The sequence below is a fragment of the Odontesthes bonariensis genome, chromosome 10 (assembly GCF_027942865.1).
Source record: "Odontesthes bonariensis isolate fOdoBon6 chromosome 10, fOdoBon6.hap1, whole genome shotgun sequence".
In the NCBI taxonomy this organism is placed as follows: Eukaryota; Metazoa; Chordata; class Actinopteri; order Atheriniformes; family Atherinopsidae; genus Odontesthes; species Odontesthes bonariensis.
In genome coordinates, this window is record NC_134515.1 from 31,585,692 (window position 1) to 31,611,332 (window position 25,641).

The 25,641-nt window shown below is 40.4% G+C and overlaps 1 protein-coding gene across 1 annotated transcript in view; it reads left to right on the forward strand.

Moving 5' to 3' along the window:
• The first annotated feature begins 937 nt into the window (after positions 1–937).
• fam120c (family with sequence similarity 120 member C) overlaps positions 938–25,641 on the forward strand; it is a 55,690-nt gene continuing 30,986 nt past the window's right edge. Inside the window, exons 1-3 of the mRNA XM_075475273.1 lie at positions 938–2,489; positions 23,179–23,425; positions 23,605–23,687. Coding sequence (XP_075331388.1) covers positions 1,974–2,489; positions 23,179–23,425; positions 23,605–23,687 — 846 coding nt within the window. The 5' untranslated portion in view covers positions 938–1,973. The remainder of the gene's footprint in view (positions 2,490–23,178; positions 23,426–23,604; positions 23,688–25,641) is intronic.

Genomic DNA, 25,641 nt, shown 5'->3' on the forward strand with positions numbered 1-25,641 from the left:
GAAATGTAGAATTTTTGAGCAGGCTATTTGGTTATTTTCACATTGGTGTCTTTTTTGCGTCGCTTCACATTTGATGTCTTAGTTTGTCTGATTGTTTTTCATTTACTCTTTGTTGTCAGTATGCTAATTTTGTGTCTATGTGTCAGTTTATGATTAGCCTACTTTGTGGCACTGTGGCTGCTTTTGGTTATTTTTGTGGTTTTGTTTTAGGTGTTTTTGTGTTTCTCCTTGACTGTCTGTGCCACATCTGGCCTCCCTGTGGGCCTGTCTCTATAAGTCCTCTTCCACAAATAGATTTTTATTTGACAAAATGCAGAGACAAAATATGGACAAACTATTAAGTTTCAGCAATATGTATTACCGTGGCAACCAATAGCCTATATTTTATGCGTAATTTTTCTTTCAACACTTTTCCCCTTGCACAAAACTGAACACAACTAGAGAGAGGTGATACACTCGGGTTTGAAGATTCAACACAGATGGGGCAGCGGCATTCTACTTGGTAAACCATTCAGGAACTGCTCATGTATAATATTTACAGTAATTCAGACTTAACTCTTTTAATCACCATTTTTAACTTAATGCCTCAGGTGTTGAGCTATGATCAGCAATTATAAATCCACTGGAAAAGAATTGTGATATCATGATCAGCTCACGACAGTCTCTTGTGAATATGGCTGTATGAATGAAGAATATACACCCACACACAGTCAGACTAAGTGACAAAACAGCACTTGTGCTTGATTCATTCGAGGACTACTTGGACAAGTGAAACATTCCAGCTATCTATCCCGATCTTAACTCTCCTATCCTTACGCTGGTAGTTGCAGTTTATTCGACACAAGCACGAAAGCGTTGCTATTGGGACGGTGTGCTCTTACAGACTACATTTCCCAGCGTCCTTTGCGGACATGCCACCTCCTCCCTCACCTCCCCTTCACTGTTCTGGGCCGCGAGGAAGTCGCAAGATGGCTGATGTCGCTTGGAAGTAATGTTCCCCTCTGCAACATGAAGCCGTGAGTGTAGAAGAAAGTGAGGGAGGCACCATCGGGCTTTTATTTTTATTTTATTTTAATTGCTTTTGCTTTATTTCGACAAATATCCATCTCATTCCGCCTCGGAACTTGTCTTCGGGAGTTGACGCGTCAAATCACGCCGGGGACCCTGCCAACTGCTAGCCACTGTCAGCTAATATAAGTACAGCTAGCCAGGCTCACTAGTTAATATATATATATACGCACACATACATATATATATATATTTATATATATATGTTTTTTTAATCGATATTAAGTTACCGATTAACTACCGCTTTACATATGCTGATTTTTTTCCTGGAAATAGCACAGAATAAATGGGGTAAAAAGAAGCTCTAAATTTATAAAGCAAATACACACCTTAAAGCTTCTATTTGTAATATGTCTGCGAACTGGCCATCCATTCTGTGGGTTGCTAACTAATACGCAATATTACATCCGTTCGTGTGTCCGAACCAGCAGGATTACAGTTTAAAAAACATTTCTCAGCATTATTCCGTTACTTGCTGTCTTGCTAGAGTTTTTTTTTAAGCGTGTTATGTTAAAGCCAAATTATGGGAACAGTAAATCTGAAGTTTTTCTGGTTGCTGGTAGATAATAACACTGGCCTTGCTGGCATTTCACCAAAAATCCACAGGAATAGAAACCAAACTGAGTAGTCACGACCAAAATTGGAAAAATTGGCCTTTCGACATTTCGAAAATAATTTTTACTATCCACTTGCACAGAAGTGTATGGTGGTTCGTTTTACCCGGCCTGGGGAGACAGATAAGTTGTTTGCTTGAACTAAACAGTTTTTTACTACATTGGAGACCAGTTAGCTTGCCTGGAGAGCATAGCTAGCACAGTCTCGCCCCACAACGCATTACAAAGACGGCGTACAGAACGTATTCGGAGCCCACTCCCGGCCAGACACACAGGCTCAACAACACCGTCATGGGAGTGCAGGGTTTTCAGGAATATTTAGAGAAGAGGTGTCCCGGGGCCGCAGTTCCTGTGGACCTACTGAAGCTTGCCCGTACAGCGGCCCGTCTACCCCCTCACCATCATCACCCACACCACCACCCACATCATCATGGGCCCATGCCTCCCCCGCCCGCGCCTGCCAGGATCCTTATCGACGCTGACTCGAGCTTGCAGCGCCTGTATGGTGGCTATCAGACCGACTGGGTTTGCGGAGGGGAGTGGAACGCCATGCTAGGCTATCTGGCCGCTCTGTCGCAGGCTTGCCTGTACCAGGGTGGCCTGGAGTTGGTCGTGGTTTTCAACGGCACTCTGGGGAAAGAGCGTTGGCCAGAGTGGGCTCGGCGAGCTCAGGGGCAGCGGCAGACGTCGCAGCTGATAGTCAACCACGTCGGCAGCAAGGCCACTCCGCCTCCTCGAGCATGGTTCCTGCCCCCGGCTTGCCTCAGCCACTGCGTCCGCCTCGCCATGTTCCGCTTCCGAGTTCGGGTGAGAAAAGTGCTCATGGAATTAATGTTATAAATGATAATGTTTACATGTGCTATACAAGTATTTAACAGCTTGCATCTCTTGCATCCCCCTTTTTAACTTCTTTAAGTTTGTAAGTAAGTGCTGCTGCCTGTTTGAAATGAGCCAACCTGGGACTGATTGCTTGGCACAAATCCAGAACCTGTATGTCAAACTGGCTGCTTTCAATGGCTAAGCATTTCCAAATAGCTACTTCTAGCACTTACCTGTGGCTGATCTTTTTTGATCTTGTGGATGAGAAAGATGAATTCATTCAGGGCAACTCATTTTGTGCGATAAACTATTAGCAGCTGCCTATTAACCACTTCTTACACTGTTGTTCAAAATGCATCAGAGGATAACCTGGTCTTGCCTATATTTTAAATATGGTGAGCCATTTGAGAATTAATTTCAAATACTTGTTATTGGACATAGGTTTCCTCCAAAAGTTTGCCCTTGTTGGGCATTTGTCTCTTTAATTTGGCATTTTGTCACATTACTTGTCACATTTCGTCACTATGAATGTCTCTTCTAATACAATTTTGACCCACCTAATGTTACTGACTGCACTCGGAATTTCTGTAGAGAATCAGTTTTCCTAAATGACTGTTTGCCATTTTGATGGCATTAAGAGGTGGCTCAGCTGTGTTGTGGAAACTAGTGCAACAAGGGGAAAGTAAGCAAATTTACACGACACTTAAATTGTTCAACCAAAGCTGGACTTTTAAAATTTTTGTGAACTTGTAACTTGGGCTTGAGCTTCTCAAAACTGCACTAACACACTCAGAAGGACAAGTGCACGCTCAACTAGACTCAAATGAACCTTGGCACTCTTCACTTGCTTGACTGTTTTGTCTTTTTTCGCCTTTTTGCAAAAACAGTGAAGCACAAGTGTGTATTCGATACAGGTGAATTGCCAGTGTAGTTGATCTTAGTCCCATTTTTTTTTTTAGTTTCTTTTGTCAAAGAACTAAACGTGATAGAAATAGTGATTGAATAGCATTCCATTAAGACTGTGTCAACTCATTTTCACTTAAAGGGAACTGCGGTATTTTCAACATTAGCCGCTTTCGGACAGAGCCGTTCTAAGAACGCAGTTATCAGAACTGTCCTACTCGAATTTCGTTCTGATAACTGTCCCTCTGTTTTAGTCTGCATTCGCACATGAGTCGGGACCAGGTCGGGACTGATGCGCCGCGCGCAGCCGTCTGCGTCAGTGACGTGTTAGCCGTTTAGCGCCACATTCAACAACAAAACAAAACTAAACAAAACCCTGTAAAAATAAGGAGAGAAGAAAAAACACCACAAAGAAGCTAATATGGAGAGCGGGGAGGCCACCGTGTTCATGGTCTGCATGATTGTGATATTAATCATGGACGATCACATCAGGCGTCTAATATCGAGGCTGGAAGAGCTCACAGAGAGAGTCAGGAGATAGTTTTCAGTGTTTCCCACAGAATTTTTGGAAACTATGGGGGGGGGGGGTTGTAAATTCACGCGGCGTAAATTTGTGCGACTGCAGATTTTATTTTATTTGATTGATTTGCACACATTCATTCAAATATATATATATATATATATATATATAAAAAAATACACAATAAAACCCAACAAATTAAAAAAAAAAGGAATGTGTGCTGGAGATGTCAGAAACCCTTGTGGGCTTATAAGGAAACCTCATCTTGTCATTAAAACCCAATGATAACAATTTTAATAGAAAATATTTACAGGTTAAAACTAAACTTCATGATAAATATGAATGGATCATATACAGTGAGGACTTATGCCTTTTTGAGAAACTTGAAAAGGTTTTCCTTGATAACAAAGGGTGTGGGAAGTACACAATGAGTTCAGGAACACATCAGAAGTGGTTTGGTTTTGATATCTTTAAAAACAAGAGATCTATTACAAAATAAAAGCCATAAATAAGACTGAGTCCTAAACACTGATTACTTATACCTTTTTAAAAAATAATTAAAAGGTTGTCCTTGATAATAAAGGGTGTGGGAAGTACACAATGAGTTCACAAACACATCAGAAGTGGTTTGGTGTTGATATCTTTAAAAACAAGAGAAATACTGCAAAATAAAAGTCTAAAATGGAATTAACTATGCACACTGAGTAAATGTTCTACCTAAAATGATTTTTCTGGAAACTAAAAGGCTGTGAAAGCTTTATAGTGAGTTCACAAACCCATCCGAAGTGGTTTGGTGTTCATTGGTTGAATATCCAGTGAGAACAAAAAAAGGCGTTACACTTTTGCGACGGTCCCTAAGCGCTCCGGCTGCCGTAGTTCACTTAGAAGTATATTCGGCGCGGTTACTCTGATCTTTGGCCAGACTTGCTTACTTTGGTGAGTTGATAAAGCCTGTGGTATGTTAGTCTTAGTTTTCTGTAAATGTTAATACCATCCTGAGGCTAATTGGTGCGGTTTTCGTGACGCTATTACAATTAGAAAGCTGGAAAATAGGCGAATGTCGAATATAAAACCAACTTCACCCCGCTCCGCCTAGTCGGGATGTTTGAACCACACATGCGGGACAGATGAAACACCTTATTTTAAACAGAAACTATTGAGCTTACTATTTTTTAAGCAACATACTGGACAACATACTAGTGTACTCGTCATTGCTCAAATTTCACATTATTTCTCATAATATAAAATATGTTTGTCAACGAAATCCCGATGATTACAGCCTACCTTTATGCACGCGCACCCACTGATCTATATAACGTGTGTCAATCGCCCTGACAGCGACTAATAACACATAAACCTTTTTTGCCACTAAACTTCAAAACTCTGACATTGCACACTTTAGGACATGTTTAATTACTAATTCACCTGTTGTATAGTCATATTGGTTGGTTTTCGAGGAAATCGCTGTGTTTCCCAAAAAAAAAAAAAAAAAAATCGCTGTGTTTCAAACGATTGGGATTTGGAAACTATGGCGGCCAAAAGGAAACTATGGCGGGCTGCCATAGTTTCCTCAATGTATGGGAAACACTGGTTTTTCATTTCATGAAGGAAGAAAGGAGAGCAGAGCGCCGCAGACAAAGGAGACAAAGTGTAAGTTTAACTTATTAAACACCCGCAGGTTGTGTCCGTGTCCTATGAGGAAACATTTCAGCCGTGATAGCATGACAAGGGGCGGAGCTACCGACCACCAAACACCTCCGTCAGATGCGTTCTATAGAACCATGAAAAGACCCGACCTCGGAGAAGGCGCTAAATAGTTATAGGAACTGAGGGAGATGGCCCCGAGTTCCTGTATGTCCGAACACGGGAGAAAACGGCCCCGCGGATTAAAAGGTTATTAGAACTGCCAAAGGTTCCTACAGTCCGAAAGTGGCTATTAAGCCTCTTTTCTGAGTCGTCTGCAATGTTTTAGAACCCCCCTCACCCCTTTTTTGATGTTTACTGCTGTCTTCGGTATTTGCCTAATTTTGATTCTTCTCAACCTGCTTCAGAATGGCAAGTCATACGCATGTCCAAAAAGGTCCGTAAAAGCACCATAAACGTCCGTTTTCAAAATCATCAACTCACTGGAGTGGTTACTGGTGTGCACTGGTAATCCATATCAAATTTCGTGGCGAAAAGTTGCTTCTGTCGTGTTTTATTTGACATTTTGTACTGGATGTTCATTGATATTACTCCGCCACCGCTAAGAAAATAGTGCGAGCATGAACGAGCTGCCAAATAAAACACGACAGAAGCAACTTTTCGCAACGAAATTTGATAAGGATTACCAGTGCACACCAGTAACCACTCCAGTGAGTTGATTATTTTGAAAACGGACGTTTAATGTGCTTTTACAGACCTTTTTGGACATCCACATGACTTGCCATTCTGAAGCAGGTTGAGAAGAATCAAAATTAGGCAAATACCGAAGACAGCAGTAAACATCAAAAAAGAGGTGAGGGGGGTTCTAAAACATTGCAGACGACTCATAAAAGAGGCTTAATGTTGAAAATACTGCAGTTCCCCTTTAAAGCATTGTTGCTCTGCTTGAATACAATCCAGATTTATAACTACTATCAGACAAATTCACCATTCGGGTATGTTGAAGACTACATCTTTAACGTGAATTTGGCTATACATAATTAGGGCTGGGTATCACCGCCAAGTTCCTGGATTGATTCGATTTCGATTCTTAGGGCTTTAAATCGATTAATCACGATTCGATTCGATTCGATCCGAATCGGTTCCATCTGCTTCTCTTGGCGCCAGGATTTAACCTCAAAATGTTGCATTTTGACATCAATATTTCAAAGGGCTGTGGCTTGACAGTGTTAACAGATTGTTACATTATATTAGTAACACCTGAAGCCACCCAGTGGAAAGAAGTATTAGCAAGATTTTACACTATATTCAACGTGACAGCCTACTTAATTAAATACATTTGCAGGAGCCATTTTAGTCTCACCTATAGGTAGGTTTTAGTGTAGTTTTAGATTTAGCCACTTGGGGGAGCACTTCTTTTATGGTAGCTAACTTAGTTCTAGGTATAATTACAGGTGCCCAGAATTAGTGGGTTGATGACTGCTTGGACTGGGGAACACATGGTTCTTACCGTAGCCGTGTGGATTTGAACCAGTAACTTGATGAAAAAAATTATTCATGAAAAAAAAAAAAAAAAAAAAAAAATTAAAAAAAAAAAAAAAAAAAAAAAAAAAAAATCGATCTCATGCCCTACAAATCGATTATGCAAATTTTAAATGAAATCGATCCAAAATCGATTTAATCGATTTTTTTTACCCAGCCCTATACATAATGTACGTTGATCTCCCACAGATAATGTTTGAAGCAGCAGGATTTCAGAAATATTTTCCAGTACACAGCACATAGATGTCAGACATTCTTTCATAAAAAGTGATCCCACTCGAACTGCATAGTGCTTCAAAGTCTATGATTCACTTAAAGCTATGGTAGGTAATCCTAGAGAGCTAGCAAGAGAGCTAGCAAGATTCGAAAGTGGCCCCTCCTCTAAGCTCCACCTCCACCCCCCCCCCCCCCCCCCCACCCCCCCCCCCCTTCCCATTCCGTCAGTGCTTCATCCAAAGCCGGTAGAACCGCGTGCATGCGCGGAGGAGGGAGCCGACAGAGGGGGGCGTAGGCAGAAAGCGCAGAGGCATCTGATTGGTTTTTTGTAGGCGCTCCAATCCGAGATCAGTCCTGCAGCTGCCACAGAGGGCTGATTATTTTCGTCCCTTTTTCTAAATACATCTTGTATAGATTTCTCTCAGGATAGACGGACCATTTCACCCAGTATTACAAAATGTGTTTCTGAACAGGATTACCAACCATTAGCCTGATAAACCAGCCTAAATGGATTGGATGTCTAATTTAGTCTGGCTCCGATGAATGGATACAACGGAACATTGTTGATGAGCACAACCCGTTGTCTTTCAAACCGCGTCTGTGCCTATAGGCCAACGCTCTGACCAATCAGCGCAACTGACTGTGACGTAGTAAGCGCGACAGAAAGCTTTGGTGGGAGGGGACTGTATGTAAACAAGTGAAGCAACTTCAGCAAGGCTGAATCAAACGAGCGCTGTTCCTTGTTGTGCTTTCGCTTCCACTGCCCAACGTCGCACTGCTCTGTCGTCACTCCCTCAAAACCCCGCCCCAGAACCCTCTGCCCCGCCCGCGTTGATTCAAAGCACATCTCTGCGTTGTGATTGGTTTAGTTGCCATCTGCCAGATTCAGGGCAGTATTTTCAAAATGAAAAGTGGTTCGAAGCCAGACCCAACCGCAGGCAAAACATTTTGCCGTCCAGCAGTTGGCGCTGGTTTTCCAGGCTAACCAACCATAGCTTTAAATGGTTGAGTCCAGTTGTTGGTTGTGGTGTTGATTGAGACGAGATGAGATGGGAGGATGATATATTTCTTGTTACTGTACAGCAAATGAGACTGCTTCATCTACAAACTGAGGTTGGTGAAAAACAGGGCATTTAGCTAGTTACAGTAATCTACAGTCTAGCCTGAAATTATTCATACCCGTGGCAAATTTTGACTTCAAGTTAGTTTTAATCAACCGACAGGTTTTTTTTCTTGACTGGCAATGACACAGGCGTCTCCCAGAAGATAATTAGATGTTGTACAAGAGCCATCATTGTGGGAAAAATGATTTCTCAGCTTTTGTTTACATTTGAACAAAAAGTGGCATGTCCAAAATGATTCATAACCTTCTCAATAATCAATAGAAAAAGCCTTTATTGACTATTACAGCAATCAAACGCTTCCTAGAATTGCTGGCCAGTCTCCACTGGTATTTTTGCCAATTGGCAATGAGCTCCAGCTCTTTCGAGGGTCTCCTTGCCATCACCCTGTTCTTTAGCTCCCTCTACAGATTACAGGCAGGACTCTGGCTGGGCCACTCCAAAACATTAATGCTTTTGTCCGCTAAGCATTTTTTTCACTACTTTTGCAGTGTGTTTTGGGTCGTTGTCGTCCTGAAATGTCCACTGGTGCCCAAGGCCAAGTTTCTCAGCAGACTGCTTGATGTTGTTGTTGAGAATCTTGATGTGTTGCTCTTTTTTTCATGGGGCCGTTTACTGTGATTAGGTTCCCTGGTCCCACTGGCTGAAAAACACCTCCAAAGCATTAGGTTCCCACCACCATGTCTGACAGTGGGGATAGTGTTCTTAGGGTTGAAGGATTCCCACATTTTTCTTTTTTAAAAACACCAAATGAAGGATACATCATTGTGGCCAAACAATTCAATTTTTGTTACATCTGTCAATAAAACATTTGCAGAGGCCAAGCAGGCTTTTGTGGGCCTTATCTTCCTTGCTCTGCGTCTGTGGGACCCAGCAGTGTGCAGTGTCCGTTGGACTGTCTGCCTTGAGACGTTGCCACCAGCAGAGCCCAGATTCACCAGTATGGCCTTGGTGGTGATCCTTGGATTTTTTTTTTTCACCTCTCTGACTATCTTCCTGGCCAGCACAGGTGTCACTTTTGGCTTCCAACCACATCCTCTGAGATATTCCACTGTGCGGAACGTCTTGTATTTTTTAAATAATACTTTGCACTGTAGCCACTTATAGCCCTCTCCTGACTTGTGAGCAGCCACAGGTCCTCAGTGAGCTCATTTGTCTTAGCCATGATGGTCCACAAACCAACAGCAGAGAGCTGCTGTTTTTCTCCCGTTGAGTTGATTAAAACAGCTGTTCCCAATGAATCAGGGTAATTGGGATGCTTTAAAACCATTTGGACTATTTGGAATGATATAGAACTTTGGATTTTTCCATAGACTGTGACAGTTTGCAAAGGGTATGAATAATTTTGGACATGCCACTTTATGTTCAAATGTAAATAAAAGCTGAGAAATGATTTTTTTTTTCCACAATGATGCCTCTTATACACAGTCTTATTATTTTCTGGGAGATGCCTGTGTCATTTCCAATCAAGAAAAAACTTGCTGGTTGAATAAAAGTAACTTTAAGTTAAAATTTGCCAGGGGTATGAACAATTTTGGGCTCGACTGTAGCTCAGTGGTTTTTCAAAGTTTTAGTTACTAGGCACGGTATTGAAAATTGGATTTATAAAAATGTAATATTGGGGAAATTTTGGTACTATAACAAATTGATAGAAATGTTAATCTGAGTAGACAAACAGAAGTTAACATGAAATGAATGAAATGCTAGAACTTTAAAAAGTACAGATGCGGGGAAAAAAAATTACTTCTTTAAAACCAAGAAGAATGTTTAAAAGGCGCATATGTATGTCTGATCAAAGTGGTAAAATCTTTTTATATATAAATTAAACTTAACAATAAATGAATTGATAATAATAAGTAGTAATTTGATCAATTAAGTTAACTTACTCATATAGCTGAATCACAACATCCAAAAATGAGAGATTTTATACAATTGTGTGGTATGTCATTGCATCCTTTTTTATGAACAGGACTGGAGAGGGGAGAGACCATAAGAACAGAGCAGAGGAGATAGGAAGAGTGTCAGATGAAAGAGAAGAGCTGTAAATGTGAAGAACAGGAAGGTATCAGACAGATATGACACAGTTAAGACGAACTGTCATAGTTCAGTGCAGACAACATACCCTAAAAGAGTAGGCTGATTTGAGTCGAGTTGAGGCATACTTGCAGGGGTAAATTGAGCTTGAATCTGGATGTGTTAGTCCAGTTTGAGAAAACTTGATTTTGTGTTATCTTTGTCTTACTAACATGTATGCATGCATACAAGTCCAATAATTATTTTTTTCCAGTGCCATGTAAACATGCTTAGTTTTCAGCTGCTGGCGAGGGTGATGGCTGTGCGAAGTTGTTGTTGAAGTAGTTTGTCAACAACAGGAGATGAAGATGGGGAGTTTTATCGTCAGTACTGCCGCTAATGAGAGACTTATTTTTATTGCCAGTTAGTATCTGATTATAGATTTATTTGTCCCAGACAGTATTTTGTCTCAAGAAGTAGGATGTTCAGGGTTCTAGCTAGGATGAAATTATAGCGTAGTGGTGTAGGCGAGGGAGCGAAGGTAAAAATTGGCCATTCTAGGGGTACCCAAAGGGAGAAATTGTACTTTAAAAACAAAGTCTTAATGGGAGATGTTCCCATCTTTGCTTTTGGCAGTGTGTTACCTTCATAACGGACCTTGTCAGAAGACATTAAAACTTAGACATAACCAGGAATAGAGATTAAAAAAAATGTTTATTAACGTTACACACTTTTCAGTTATCCTGATGACAGACAAACCAACGCAACCAAAAACATAACCTCCTTGACAGAGGTAAAAACGCACACTCTTTACTTCAGCTGCTGCGAGCCGCTGAGCGCCTGCAGTTGCACTAACTACTGCGCAACCTTTCTTGGCTGTCATCGTCAAAAACAGTAGGGTAAAGCCTAGGTATGACAACAAGTAGGACAGAGAAAGAGACAGAGCATTTGTGGTTGCTTTATTCCATCATCTTTCGTGGAGAGGACTGTTTTCTGTTATTTTCTCGAGCGCCAAGTCAACTGCACGTTCAGCTTAAATGATAACCTGATCAGCTCATCACATATTGTATGTAAGAAGCTTTGAAAAAGCACAGCAACCTTGACCGTTTTTGCTTACTTCAAATAGGGACGGGTAAAATAGGCTACAGCTATTCTAACATGATTTCTGCCGAATCCCCTTACGTGTGCGCTTCTGCGTGTGTGAGTAACCATGGCTACGGAGCACTCTTACCAGAGATTCTAGGAGCCGCGGACGCGGAGTGCCTCTGCCTGGAGCTACAGTTTCGTCTGCGGTTGTACTGACAGACAGCGCAACCTTTCTTGGCTGCCATCGTGAAAAATGTGTCAAGTTTGTCAGAAAGGTGAAAATGGCATTGATCTGGCGTTATTGTACAAATAAATACAGACAAAATGCCGCTACGCTGTATTGAAAATAAGCGTAGCGGGCCGCGACGCAAGTTTGCGCTAACTAGAACCCTGATGTTTGTTGAATTGGAATTCCGAGCATTGATGCCCTATAATCTTACAGATTACAGTATGATAGATTACCATTTGTGCCTATGTTATCATGGAAAAACATACCCAACCTGTTCCTTTATTTTGAATATCACAGCTGCAAAGTTAATTGAAGGTAGTAAATTTATAATACCAGCATACTGAGGTTGATTTGATTAGCTAAAGATTCTTTGGCCATATTTTCAAAGATGACACAACTTATGTTTCTTGCATGAATGTGCTACTTCAACACAACCCCTGACAAAAATGATGGAATTACTACACTTAGAGAATGTTTATTCCAATATTAAAACCGATATGGCACAGGACACCTTTACCTGATATCTGGGCATTGTGGGCTGCACAATTAAGTTTCTTAAGCAAGCTTGGGCTCTCTCCAGTAGGGATGTCCCAATCAGGTTTTTTTTTTTTGCCTCAGAGTCATTTTGAGTATCTGCCGATACCGAGTCCCGATCCGATACTTCTACAGTACATTGAAAAAATGAAGAACAGCGAAGAAACAGATCCAGGATGTCCCTGATTTAAAAAAAAAAAAAAAAAAAAATTATTTTATCATTTAATACTTATAAACAGAGCACTTCTGTGAGGTAGCTTGAACAATCGCGTAATAAAAATAAAATCCTCCACATTGGAGTTTAGTGCAACAATGTCTAATATAAAAACGAGCAGCAGCTCAACTTGAAATACCTGGCAGGCATGTAAACAAATAAGCAAATAAAAGTGCCACAGTGTTATAAAATAAGGCAGTAATGTGCTTTCAGGAACTGCACTCCATATTCTTACTCTCCTCCTCTGGCTTCACAGAAGGAAATGTATGTTTTTCTTGATGAAAACCAACATCTCTACCATGTCAGGTTTGAGCCTGTTCCTGTTCTCATCAAGGATGTTAGCGACAGCACTAAAAAAATCTCTCGCTGTCCATAGAGCTGCAGGGGGCACAAACGCAGTGTTTGTGTCATCTACTTTAAGATACCTTCACACCGCGGACATTCGCGCCCCCAGCTTCGAGCTGCTGCCGTGTTCTGCTTCGCTTTACGGCAGCAAAGTGACGTCATGCCGCATGCGTTGTCTGTGTGGAGTTGAGACGGCCTGACGGTACCACCACATAACAGTAAATACTAAGCAGTTAATTTTCCCAGTTGTTTTGAAATATTATAGTTCTGCTTAAAAAAAAAGATAGAATAAATATACATATATAGATCTATATCCGATCCCTGATCGGGTTGTAACGTCCGATTCCGATCGAGTCAGAAACCACGTGATCGGGACATCCCAACTCTCCAGGTTCTCCAGCTTCCTCCAACAGTCCAGGCGAGATGATGATTCTAAATTTAGGATGTAGTATAAGCACACGTGGTTGTTTGTCTCTGTTTTGGCCTGATGATGGACTGGTGACATGTCAAGGGTGTACCCTGCGTCTTTCCCAATGGTAGCTGCGATGGGCTCCAGCCCCACCACGACCCTAAATTTGCAGGTGTAGAAAACTGGATGGATGAATTTGAACATTCTTGATATTTAAATGTACCTAAGAAAAATTAATACAATTGTTGTAGTTGCTTAGCTTTTTTTTTTTTTTTTTTTTTTTTTTTTTAATTTTCAGACAAAGTGGAGGGAAAAAATGAGTAGAATCTCTCAATTGTGAAGAAAAATAATAGGAAATGCCCTTGTAATTTGCTTTCCTAAAACAAAAACCTGCATGGGTCTAAATTAGCAAATGAGTTGAGCTGTTAAACCTGGCTTACATGGTTCTAACCAGATAGCTGTCTGTGGAGAATTGGAAAAGGATTATGAAACTTCTTCAAGGAGATCATTAAATTGGTGCAGGTTCAATGTAATAATTAAAAAGGATTTCTATGGGAACCTTGCATGTTATGTTGTTATTTAAAAGGAGTGGAATGAAATGTTAAGAAAAACATTTGGATTCAAACTAGATTCAAACATCAACTGAAAAGATTGTGGAAAATATGCTTTGATAATGACTACGTTTTAAATTAACAAAAAGATTTCTTAGTCCACATGCTATCTCTTTTAATAACAAAAAACGTCAGGGTACCTCTGAGACATTTTCATTTACTTTTTCATTGTGATAGAGACAATATCTGTTTCAGTAATGAGTAATTAAAGCACTTTCAAATATTGTAGTCGTAATTTGTAAAAATTGTAGTTGTGTGTTCTTGAAATTCATGCCAACTTGAATAGATTTTAAGTAACTAATACAGCCTTCAGAGGGACTTCTGGTTCTGCAGCAAGCTGTTTAAACTCAGTTATACAGGCTTGTGCGCCTTCAGGACCACTACACTACTGCTATCCCTTTAAGGCGGTAGCATGGTTGCCGCGTCTGTCACGGCGGTGTCGCACCGTGACGTCAAAATGCCGTTTCAGGCATGGCGCTTCCCTTGAAAAGACGGCGCAGCGCGTTGTCGTGCACCAGTCGATTTTTGTTACTTGGCGGCGCCGAGCAAAACGAACCGGATGGACCGATGTGAGACCAGGCTCAGTGAGGAGGTGCGTTTGTACAGACAGCTGTATGAAACTGCAGTGAAACAGCACAGGGAGCACGTAAACTCCCCAAACTGGTGCACAGAGATGGGCAGAACTTTGGGGAAAGAGGGAGAGTTCTGTAAGAGAGTGTCGAAGAAGCTACGGGACAGATATGTGAAGGCAAAGAAGAGGGCAGAGACTCTGTTGATGCCGGGGGCTTCAAACCTTCACCTCTATTAACTGAATTAAAAAATTAAAATGATCTGAAAACTGCAGCAGTATCATTAATTACAGTGTTCCTGCTCTTGACAGCGGCATTGTTTTCTTCTCCACTTTCGTGGTTGTAGAATAGAGGTAACCTTAACGTAGCAGCGCCACCTCTGTGACAGAGAAAATTGCAACTACTCGCGCAACGACTTGCGCCACTATATATAGCCGGCACGAAATCGTGGAATCCCAGCATAAAAATGATGGCTTCAGGGCTAAAGAAATCCTTACATAGCCCAAGAACAAAGCCAATTGCCTAAATTTCAATGTGCGATGTCAACTTTATCGAAAATGTATACGATAATCCATACCATACAGGAAGTCTATACAGTGCTCTCTTTAATGTTTGGGACAAAGTCACATTTTTTAAATGTCTGAAAAAAAAAGTTTAGAAACAATTCAGATGTGATTAATGTGAGTATTCCAGACTTTAAATCAAAGTATTTTTCATACATTTTAGTTCCATTTTCTCAAATTTTGATGCTCTTCATTTCAGAGCACTATAATGTTTTGGGACAAAGTAATTATAGTATATGAAAGCAGGCCTGTGTAATATTTAGTTCCATATCCCTTACACACAATGAGTGCTTGAAATTGGCAATTGGTACACGTCACCAGGTGCTAAGTATCTTCTCTGATGATACTCTACCAAGTCTTTACTGCAGCCACCTTCAACTACTAACGATCATTTCGGGGGGTTGTTACTTTAAATTTCTTAGTCCGACCCCGCTCCTCACGATTTGATTGGCCTGATTAAATTTCGATTTGCAGCCTCACAAAACAACCACGAGTAATTACAAACACCTGCGAATTTAGTTGTCCCAAATATAGTGCCCTGAAATGAAGGGGACGATGGCGCACTCACAACACAAATATTTGTTTCTTTTGTTATCCATAAGTGGATCCTGTATCAACATAGTGTATTCCATGGTCCCTTACCCTGTTGTTAACCATCACAACTAAATGCAGAACACAAATGAATTGAATTCCAATTGGCTTGAATTGGACTATACTATTTAAGTGCCTTGAGATGACATTTGTTGTATTTGGTGCTATATAAATAAAACTGAATTGAATTGAAATCCTTACCCCAAATGTAATCATAGCTTGATTTAATTTTGAAACCCAAAACCATTTCTAAACCCTAAATCACTTTGAACCCATGGGGATCCAATTCAAATTTTAGTTAATGGAACTTTAACCCATGATTTTGCCTAAATGTTTCCATTTATTTTCTTCATTAAGTTTTGCAATACCTTTTTAGAATATATCAATGCTTGTTATCGTTACTGAACTCATCGATCTAATTTTTGTGATCTTTTCATCATTACTGCTGCATTTATTGGTTTTATGGTAATTAACCTAATGAGGAGGAAAACTTTGCTTTTAACTGCATGTGTAGAAAATATGTTTCCTTCTCCGTTCCGCCGTGTCGTTTTGAAAACCTTTTGGAATTCAATTGAATATCAAAAATATTAGACTGAAGATCATTCAGTTTACTAAAACTCTAAATCTAAAAATCTAAATTTGAAATAAAAGCAAATAAATGCTTGAGCATTATCCTTTTTTTTTTTTTTTAATGGAAAATGTTGTCTTGATATTATGAAAGTGTAGTGATAATGAGATCTTTAAGAACTTGTTTTGGAAAAAGCACTGATAAAGATGTTGAAAAAAGAGAAATTATATAATGAAGTAACTTCAGAACTGAAGTCAGGTCAAGAAACTTATTTGTTTTGAGCGACTTAAAGGTTGGGTAGGGGATCTTTTTCTGGAGCATTTTTTTTTACAAATTGCTTGAAATACTCTTCACACCCCCATTGCAACCAATTAATTAAAAGTTTTGACATTAATATGAAAAGTTTTAGTGGCCTCTAGAACGTACAATCTAGGAAAAACAGTATCCAATCATTGTGAACGGACCGTTCACAATGATTGGATACTGATGCCGTCTATCAAACTGCAATATGCTCCTCCCTCCCCCCCCCCCTCCTTCCCCCTGTGCGCGTACCCTGCTCCGTGAACGAAGCTTGTCAGGAAGCTAAACTAGAGCCAGCTTGGCTAGCACCTAGCATTATTAAACGCATAGTTGTCATAAACTAAATACTAAATACGGCAGCGATCGATGCTTGCTGTTAGAACAGAGCTCGTGCACCTTCGTGCTCGTGCGCGTTCATGTACTCTAGAGGCGTGCCTTCGGGGGGAAAGTGAAGAAAAGGGTTGGGACTTTTTACCTGTGTATTTTCAAAATGCAGCTTCGCTGGACTCAAAATCCAGGATCTCCTACGCTACCTTTAAGCTGGAGTTAGAGTTGACGTGTCGCTCACGGCGATGGCGGACCGTGACGTCAAAATGACGTTTCAGGCATGGCACTTCCCTTGAAAAGACGGCGCAGCGCGTTGTCGTGCACCAGTCGATTTTTGTAACTTGGCGGCGCCAACAACGACAGACCGGATGGACCATTTTGAGGCCAGGCTCAGTGAGGAAGTGCGTTTGTACAGACAGCTGTACGAAACTGCAGTGAAACAGCACAGGGAGCACGTAAACTCCCAAAACTGGTGCACAGAGATGGGCAGAACTTTGGGGAAAGAGGGAGAGTTCTGTAAGAATGTGTGGAAGAAGCTACGGGACAGATACGTGAAGGCAAAGAAGAGGGCAGAGACTCTGTTGATGCCGGGGGCTTCAGACCTTCACCTCTATCAACTGAATTAAAAAATAAAAATTATCCGAATACTGCAGCAGTATCATTGATGGCAGTATTCCTGCTCTTGACAGCGGCATTGTTTTCTTCTCGACTTTCGTGGTTCTAGAATAGTGGTAACCTTCACGTAGCAGCATCACCTCTGTGACGGAGAAGATTGCAACTACTGGCGCATCGACTTGCGCCACTATATATAGCCGGCACGAAATCGTGACGTCATCAACACCGCTCGCGCGAGCAGACGCGGCAACCATGCTAGAGCCTTAAGGCTTCATATTCAGGTCAGATCACACACCCCATTGTAAATAATATAAACAGATGCAGATGACAGTATCTGACAGATGACAACAGTAAAGCAATCCTTCACTGTGTGGCAAAGATAGCTTTAGTTGTTGTTGTAATTTGTAGAAACGTATGCCCGACTGTCAGGTTGCCTTTTTAAACACGCCCAACCTGAATCTTGAGACATACATTTGATGTAAAGTAATTAGCTCATGGCAAATGAGCATTTGACAGTAGTACCAAACTATTTCTCAACCATTACACTTATATGTTATTGAAAATATACACAGAACACTTTTTTTCCCCCATCATGAATAAGAATGATCTTTTTTTTTTTTTCTTTTTTTTTTTTTACCAAAGTCACAGACTCAGGGTACCATCAGCAGATGAAGGAAGAAACTAGATGGCTGTTATCCCTTTATGTTACAGTAGCATTACAGTGTAATTACAGTGTATTTACAGTGAAACAGGCAAAAAAAAATGTTGAGTTCAATGTCCTTTTAACACAAAATGCCATGTGAACTATCATTATGGAAAAATGACAGTTTCTTATTATACAATTACACAGCAATAGATTTTTTTTTTTTTAAAAAAGAAAAAGAAATGAACAGCGCACATTTACCCTTTATTCTGATTATTATTTGATAAAGTGTGTTCCCAATGACCAGGATCAGGCTGCTGTTGATTAAAGGTGACAAGTGACATATGCACAAATTGCAAATGGAAAAGTCAGCAGATGTCAAATTATAATACTCTCTCCTCTCTTGGTGTAATACTTATCATAGAATGTTGGAAGATGAGTAAATACATTAATAAGTACTGTTACATTATTAATCTGATGCTTCATCAGTATTAGCTAATCGAACTTCCAGCAAACATTCCCAGACATCCTTATTTGAGTATCCTCTCTGCTAAAAATAAACTTTTTATGCATTACAAGCAGTCGCAAGCAAAATCGGCCATCAACACTATGGCTGAGAATTTCCCTCAGCCTCAGAAAGTTGGAATGTATGAATGTATGTCTGTCTGTATGGTCTACATAGACGATTTGGAAAAAGCAGCACCAATCAATCCTGACTAACGTCAGTACTTGCTGAGTGACAGTAGCAAATTACGCAATGACGCTTAAAGAAGCTAGGATGAGAAGCAAGTAAATGATTTCCCCAGTTTGCTAAAATGGCACACGTGACATGTTGTGTTAATGGCTGTGAACTTTAACATAAAATAATGTATGTCTTATCCAAAGACTGCAACTGAACCTGATTCAGTTCAGTCGGAGACATTGCAATGTCCCATCAAAAGTACCAGAGAGGACGCTGTTCTGCAGAACGTCATTACAAATTCTCACCCACAAACAGCTTGGTTTTGCAGCTTAACTAATTAGAACGTGTGACACTGTTCCATTTAACTTTTTAGACACTACAAGTGCGAGCAGGCTGGCCCGATAAATCTACTTATTTTAATGAGTTTTCTCTCAATGCAATGATGCATATAGTCCTAATTGACTGCAGTTCCCTGCTGTGGCCGCCAGGACTCCACTCCCTGTCTATATAGAGAGAGTCGTCTACCAAAAAACTGACTGCCATGTTCATCATGGAATGACCAAACGGTAATAAGATCATAAGGGCTCTTAACTCTTATTGACCGAGTGAAAATAATTAATTTTTCCATGTAGTGGGCACCAACCGCTTTACTCTGAACTTTTAGCGACGCTGCCAGAACGCCCTCATTTGGCTGACTGTAGTAAAGGAATACTTCCTCTGGGGGAGCCAGCTCTGTTGCCTGATATCTCTCTACCCCACTCTAAAATATCTCCCATAAAACAGCTGGGGTTACGACTAAACATTTGAAAGCTGACACTATTCTACCCATTTATCTAGGGGACACAGGGAGTATCAGTGGGCATGTTTTCTCTCTGTACCTCACTTGTTTGTTGCGCATGCTGCCAGGGAAAAAGCTTCAAGAAGCATTGCCAGCAGCCGGCCGCAAACTGAATTGCCAGGCTCTGTCCGCCTGTTTCAGAGGCATACAAACTCACAGACATGGTGATCATTTACAAAGCAACCTGTGACGTCAACAACATTACATAAGCATTTGTATTGGTACTTCAGGAGCGTTGGACGCACTGCAGTGTTCCTCTGAAACAGTAGGCGCCGCCAGTGACAAATGGCTCCCTGACACCGGGAATAACTTCAAAAGAAGTTGTACAGGAAGTGCACTACAGTGGAAACCGCTTATAGTGATCACGTTGGTCCAGAGCCAATTTGAACACTATAAGCGGTTGATTACTACAACCGAATTTGTATTACAGTAGCCTACAGGTATTTCACTTATTTTTTTTATGCAGAATATCATCTAAATGCCATTTGTATCGTTTTTCAATGAGAAAAATGAAATGAAACGGATAACTTCAGCATTGACTGAATTTTATTATCATGCAAGTTTATTTACATTACTGCGCAGTGCGCAGACATACTGTAGGCTAACTCAAATACAGTACGTAACTTGTTCTCTGCTGTGCCGCCGGTGCATTTTTTTTCTTACATGTCTGAAAAATAAAGTTTGAATTCAATCCGCCTTTCAGCACCCCTGCTCGGGTCTATGCTCCTCCGTGCCGGCATTCTGTCGATTTGTGCTACTTGGCGTGAAAACGAAACTTAGAAAATCGGCTCGGCGCATGCGCAAAACCACAAAGTAGCAATTCTCGACAAGTAGGAGAAATTGACTGAACACCGGCCCCCCATCTTACAAGAACCAGCCTGGAGCTTCCAGCCGTCACACGCGCATTCAAGCCGCTCTCCAGCACCCATCCTCGGACACATGCTCCTCCATGACTTCCTTTTTCCAGCCATGATTCGCGCGCTTGCTGCCCGGTGTCAACTCGTTACGTTAGCTAGCGAGGCAGAAGCAGACGTCCAGAAAGGAATCAAGGAAGTAAAAAATAAAATAGCTACACGTAGTTTTAAAATTATTTTTGCACATGTTTACATCCATAAAATGGCCAAAAATGAACATTATAAGCGGATTTCTTGATTACTATAAACGAATTATTTAAACAGCATTTGTATAGAAATGATTCCGTCCCAAGCCTTTTGATCTATATAAGCGGTTGATTACTATATCCGTGACCACTATAAGCGGTTTCCACTGTATACATACACAACCAGATATACATTGTTTCAACTTTTCTGTTTCATTTGCAATAGTTACATCGTCTTTGGTTTTGTTAGGTTGTGCAGATGGTTGTAGAGACAGCCTCTTCTCTGTAGCTCTACCTGTTTATCAAACGCTGCTCTCATACAGCACTGGCCAAAGCATCACCAAAGTTCATGGAGCGCCATCTTTTGTAAAGTATGACGCCATGAACTGGTACACAATGAAATGGTAAATGAACTGTACTTGTATAGCGCTTTTCTAGTCTATCTGACCACTCAAAGCGCTTTCACACTACATGCGACATTCACCCCTTCACTCACACACTGATACAGCACGTCTTAGTTCATATAGACAGATGCTACGCATTCACACATATTCATACACTGATGGACCTTTTTAAGACAACGTGGTGTTTAGAGTCTTATCCAAGGACACTTTGACATGTGGCCTGGAGAACCATAGACCTTCCAATTGGTAGGCGACTGCTCTTCCTCCTGAGCTACAGCCGCCCGGAGAAAGAACAGCAAGCATTAACGAAGCATCAGACCTGACACACAGACACATTGTTCACTTTTTAAAAAAGGTTTTTAAGAGTGACCCCTGCTTTGGGCTTTTATTTTAAATTAGGGAATGTGTAATACCTTTCCTGAATGTCTGTGTGGCTAAATTAAAACGAGACCTAGAGAAAATGAAGTGGAGCAGTGTTCTGTTTTACTTGCCTGCCTCCTAAGCACTGAGTGCAACTTGTGAGCATTTTCACTTTCACTGGTCAAAGTGAACATTTGGGGTCTCACTAAATAACAAGTATGATCAAAATGTATTTTAACTCGTTTACTAGTGAGCATGTTGGACCTCACTAGTAATGTAAAGAATGTCTTGGAACCTATTGGTAAGAAAGGGAAATGTTTGTAGTCAGATTATTTGACTGGTAAGGTCAAAAAGAGGCTTTTAATAGTCATCTAGTGAGCATATCTACTCTTTCCAGGTAATAAGTAAAGGAAATTGTAGGTAAATAGATAGCCAGTCTTCTGAAATTGTGTTGACTAGATAATTTGTTTTAGTTTGTTTTTGTAGCTCACTAGTTAACTAGTTGAGTCTAGAGGCCCACTAGTGTGTTTACGATGTTGACTAGTTTAGACTTTGATGTTATTAGTGTGATGCAGCTCCTCAATAGTATGGCTTTTGCCCAAGCTACATTAACAAAATTGCCATTTGTTGCCAAAAACGTGAGTCTAGTATGAGTTTTTGTTCCGCTAGTGTGACCAAATGTATAACTAGTCTGGACAAAGGCCAAACTAATGTAGGAACCTTAAATCGGATATCAAGGCTTGAATGGCTTGACATTATTACAAAAAAATGGACCTAGTAACTCTTTACATACGTTGAACAGCTACCAAGTAGAATAGCTCCCTTGTGCCTCACAGTAGTACAGTAATTAATTTAGTGTATTTCACTTGTTTGAGAATAGGCAATTTTAATTAGTATTTGTCCTATATAAATGCAGCAGGTATTACTAGCCAGCTGTTTGTAAAATGTACAGGTGAAATAAATATTTCCATCTAAAAATCATCATTGGGCAAAGGTAAGGAATGGGATTGTGAAATGTAAACAGACCGCCAATCATGCAGTTAAGTCACTGAATTTGAGCTCGGCTCATCTGTCAAATTTTCTCTTTGATCTGCTTCCTATGTGCTTGCATACCGGTTGTTAACTCGGTTTTTCAGTTCCAATGGTTGTGACACAATATGAAGCAGTTTATATCAGGCTGTGGTTAAACAGTTTTCTCATGATATCTTTACTGTACCTGTCCCACAGTCATTGAAAAATCGAAACGTGATTATAAAGTGCTAGGTTATTTGATGAAGGAACTCAGTACGTATTATTATATCGTTGTCACACTAATTAACGGGAACGTTGATTAACAATGTTACGTTAGTGGTTGTGGCATAATCCTGATGCTACCCTGCTCTTTTAGCCCAAACCATGAACATAGATTAGCTTAAAAGCAGTAACAAAAGGCCCCAAAGAAATATTTTTGTAATTACAGAAAGAATAAGCAACAACAGTCTGTCATCTTCATGTTTCCTGCAGTGACTTTAGATATGTTAGCTCTCCGTCTCAACAATGCTAGTGTTGATAAGAGTGAAAAGCCATCATAAATTATCCAAGCATCTTAGAATAGACTTTTTATCTTTCTGAGTCAATGTCAAAATTCGCAGATATTCAGTTTCGAGGGCAAGTAAATAGAAAAAAATTTGAAGTGCTTAGATTGGATTAAGTTTGAACTGGATGCTGAGTTTCTCGATTCTGCTTCTACAGGTTGTACAGACTTTGGAGGACCACCACCAGGAAGTGCTGTCTCTCTACAGGGACTGTGGATTTGCTGGCCTGATTGCTCAGGATTCTGAGTTTGCCCTTTGCAACATACCAGCCTACTTTTCTTCGCACACTCTCAAACTGAGCTGGAATGGCAAGAACCTGACCACACACCAGTATCTGCTGTCTGAGGCTGCCAGGCAGCTAGGGCTCAAGACACAGCACCTGCCTTTGTTCGCTGCTCTGCTGGGTGAGCAGCAACACATTCACACATATCTCAGTGGGCAAATCAAGCATGTGTCGTACAATTCTTACTGATGCTCTCTTGCTGAGAAGCTCACCCCTTCTTGATAAGTGTATTTTGGCTCCACGTAATCTGCTGTACCATTTTATTGACACAACAAACAATTAAGAGTGACTTATTTGCAGGAAATCATATTCTGCCTGATGAGGACCTGGCTGCCTTCCACTGGAGTCTGCTTGGACCAGAACACCCATTAGCTTCCCTTAAGGTACTGACTGTATTTACATCCAGAGTCTGTTTATACAGCATAATCTTGAAGCTACTCTGCTCTTTTAAGCCAAAACCATGTGCTTGATCTACTTGTTTTTGCAATTTTACTTGGAGAAACTTGCAAACTTGGCTTTTATTTCACAGGAAAAATGAACTTTTATAAAAGATGTTACTAAAAACTTTTTAACAAAATGTTTAAGAGAACCTCTGAATTGTGAAAGTGCATTGCAATAGAAACAGCTGGCATGAATGATTCATTAGAGGAAACAAAGTAGTAGCAAGTATTTTGTCAAGTTCAAGGCACCAGAGTTAACCATAAATGTTATATTTATGTGCACAGCATTGTACCAGGTTACAACCATATCATGAATCTTGCACTGTTTCAGGCCAATAGGCTTGACTAATACAAATTTTCACTGTGTGTCCCATTATGTGTAAATATCAATACCATTGAGATACACTGATCAGCCATAACATGACCACTGACAGGTAAAATGAGCAACACTTCTCATATTGATCTAATGCAATGTTCTACTGGGAAAATCTGCATCCTGGGACTGACATGGATTTCACTTTGAAACCTGCCAAAACATTTCTGCATACCAGTCACCCTCCATAGCCATACAGCATGGCAGCACCACTCCCCTAACGAGTAGCTTTCCTCAGAGGGACAGCTCTAAGCCTTGCAAAAAGAACTTAAGGAAGGGCTAAAAAACATGTCAAAGAACCTTAGGTGTTCCACTGACTTCTAAACTCTGTAGATACCAATCTGATGGGATCTGATAGTATCCATGAGAAGCCCACTGAGATAAGACATATTTCATTTATCCCTGTAGGGAATTTCATGTCGTCAATGATATTGATATATATATCAATGATATTTCATCATATCATTGAGATATGATGGAGCTCGGTCATTAAGAGCTTTATATGTGAGAAGAAGAATCTTAAATTTTATTCTGAATTTAACAGGGAGCCAATGAAGAGAAGCTAAAACTGGAGAAATATGATCTCTCCTGTTAGTTCTCATCAGAACTCTGGTTACAGCTTTTTAGATCAGCTGAAGGCTTTTCAGAGACTATGTGGGACAGCCCAATAATAAAGAATTACAGTAGTCCAATCCTGAAGTAACAAATGCATGGACTAGTTTTTCTACATCACTCTGAGACAAGATGTTCCTGATTTTAACAATATCACTAATATTCTAATCTAATCTAACGAGGCAGAAAATCATATGGAAATGTAAAAACGGAGTCAGGGAAATGTAATAAGAAAATGTTTAAATAAATGAAGCAAAATAATTATTTATTTCACATTATATTAAATTATTTTAGCAAAAATGATTTATTTTTCTATAAACTTATTTATTTTGCCTTTATATATTTTTGTATTTATTTTGGATTATGACCGTTTCAGTCCTCCCTACCTGTCAGCTTTCAGCATGGTGATAGACATATGAGTGTCACACGAGATGGAATACGAGTTCGGAATGTTGTTGTTCAGCCACGTCTACATTAATCACATAAGACTGCACTCGTGGTAAGTCCTAAGGTTCTTCACCAGTGCCACGAGCTAATTACATTTGATCTTATTGAGTTTACATTACCAATGATAATCAGTGGTAGAAAGAGTTTGAAACGTAGATTTTTCACTTTGATCTTAGCCACGGTGTGGCTATCTCAGCTCAATTTAAAAAGCTTAAATAAAAGAAAAGAACCATGCGCTAAAAAAGAAAAGTGACAAAGTGACTTCCTTAAGCTGGTGCCACTCCTTCAAGGTCTTTCAGTCGCTGTGAGTCTGACCCCTCCCCTAAGACCAGTTTGCCATGGGAGACCCTACCAGGTCCTAATGCCCCTGACAACACACCCCACCACCACATTAAGGTGGCTACTTCTTTGTAATGGAGTGTTGTGATCCATTGCATCAAATGCAGCAAGCACTGACAAGTCCAC